This window comes from Cryptotermes secundus, unplaced genomic scaffold (assembly GCF_002891405.2).
Source record: "Cryptotermes secundus unplaced genomic scaffold, Csec_1.0 scaffold2112, whole genome shotgun sequence".
NCBI lineage: Eukaryota > Metazoa > Arthropoda > Insecta > Blattodea > Kalotermitidae > Cryptotermes > Cryptotermes secundus.
In genome coordinates, this window is record NW_019720622.1 from 14,928 (window position 1) to 17,233 (window position 2,306).

The 2,306-nt window shown below is 35.6% G+C and overlaps 1 protein-coding gene across 1 annotated transcript in view; it reads left to right on the plus strand.

The window, feature by feature from the left end:
* Positions 1-1,910, plus strand: part of LOC111870821 (proteasome subunit beta type-5) — a 16,809-nt gene extending 14,899 nt beyond the window's left edge. The window contains exon 5 of the mRNA XM_023863391.2: positions 1,708-1,910. Coding sequence (XP_023719159.1) covers positions 1,708-1,805 — 98 coding nt within the window. The 3' untranslated portion in view covers positions 1,806-1,910. The remainder of the gene's footprint in view (positions 1-1,707) is intronic.
* The last annotated feature ends 396 nt before the right edge of the window (positions 1,911-2,306 follow it).

Below are 2,306 nucleotides of genomic sequence, written 5' to 3' on the forward strand. Positions count from 1 at the left end.
GAAAATAGTGTTACAACTCACCATGTGAAACAAAAGTGAATGAATATTAAACAACATATAAGCCTCAAAAAAGCCCCGGTTAAGCCGCAAAACCGGTTAATCCGCCCCCGGATAATCGAGAGTTGACTGTAATTATTTTGTTATGAATTTAGATTTCTTATAACCATAGTATACCATGTTAAATATAATTTGGTATCACAAATGTTAGTTCTGTTATAGCGTTTTCATATTTACCTTATGCTACTCAGATGTGGTATTGCAGTTTCATAAATATCACTGGGAGCTAACAGCAAAATTAAGTTTCTTGTTAGAAAAAGGGACACATTGGCCTTTATCATCCAAAAATAGGGAATTTTAAATCTCTCAGTTCCACGAGGTTGGGAGCCAGATTTTAACTCAGGGCAGACAGTGTATCGCCCAGAATTGAGGTATTTAAAATCTCCAGGTTCTGTGGTATCGGCAACCATTGTTAACTATGGGTAATGGTAGTAGACTGAAAAATGCAACACTTGGGCAAGTAGACCACACACATCCACCATTGCAGTAACATTAATGGAAGTTATAGGTACTAGTTGTTGGTTACTGATTTGATAAGACTCAGTCAACCTGTTTCATATATATAGCATTTTCCTGGCTTCTGCCTACCTTGCTGCCAGAAGTAACAAGGTACACCTTGTGATTTTTCTCATATAAACTTTTTTATTCTTTGTTTTAGAAGTTTATACATTATCAGCTGTAGACATTACTTGCATACAGTAATAGTGTTGCACTCCTGAGTTCTCTGCTCATATTTAGGACAGTAACTTCTGTTTAACATGGGTCTGATTAATGCATTTTTTTTTACACAATTTAAATTTAGACATCCATTTTATACAAGTGGTCAAGTTTTAGTTATTCATGGGTTAGCATGTGCACATATGCACATGTAATGCACAGCTGAGATATACCCATGCCCACTTCCCAACCTCCATGCTGTTAGAACATCTGTGTCTGATAGTGTTGACGCTCACCTCACAAACTGCACCTTTCCCTTTTTCATTTAAAGTACCCTACTGTTTTACCTTGAAATATGATGCAAAGCATGAAAATAGTGATGCTGCTCCAGAAAGAGTTAGAAAAGCAATGATTTTAAGAAAGAAAATTGGCATGCTTGATAAACTACAGCATGGTGAAAGTTAGCTTTTGTTGGAAAGCATTTTCATATAATTGAATTTTTTGCCAAAACTGTTAAGTGAAGTCAAGCAGTGATTAGGGCCGGTGTTGAAGCAAGAGTGTGTAAGAGTGCAAAAATTACCTATAAAAGCCATCATCCAACCAGAGAAAAATCTGAGAAAATACTTCCATTGTGAATCAAATATATGGCAAAAAGGAGATGTTTTTGTATATGTGCAGTAAGTATAAATGAAATCAATTTCTTGCTGTAAATATGTACTGACTCTTCTTATTTTGAAGCATAAGCTTTTGTATACCCTGTTTCAGAGGTCAGGTCCCCTTATCCCTTTATTTCCCATAAGACCAAGCCCTTGCACAACACACTTTTGATATTTACGGTATAATTTAAGAAAGCAACCCTGTGTTACACAAAAGTTTACTGTACTGTGTCAGCTGTAAGTCTCTTATGGTAAAGTCATTAGAGTACTAGACAGGGTTTTGTTATATATATGAACTTATTAATAAGCCATGTTAAGTATTTGATTTGCATTTCAGTGTATCACATGAAGAGCACTGGCTGGGTGAACATTTCCAATGAAGACTGCAAACAACTGCACTACAAATTCCAAGAAGAAAAAGGAAACTTTCAGTGAAGTTTTGTAGTTGCATATGCATACATGTCATATTTAATTTGTATTTGTATCAATGCAAACTAACTGAAGCTTGATAAATATTAAAGACAGATATTAAAACTGAAACTTTTATTTACAGTCAGAAAATGAGAAGTGAATTTGAAACATTATGTAGAATACACTCTTGAATATGCTCTTGAGAAGAGGAATTCTTTACAGGTTACTGTTCATATGCCAGAAGAATACGTGTGGTGGACCGTTTAGCAGTGGATTTGGATTAATCAGAATTAAAATTTGGAACTATACCAGTAGTCAACAATCCTATATACAGGGTGTCCCAGGAGGAATGGACCAAACTTCGGGAGGGTGTTCCTTATGTTAAAGTATGCCGATATAACCCAAAACACCTATGTCCAAAGTTGAACGGTTACGGAGATAATGGCCGGAGAAGTGTGAAACTTTGACCGCTGTTACACACTTGTTGATTACAAAATACATATTAAAACTGGCATGAATATGTGG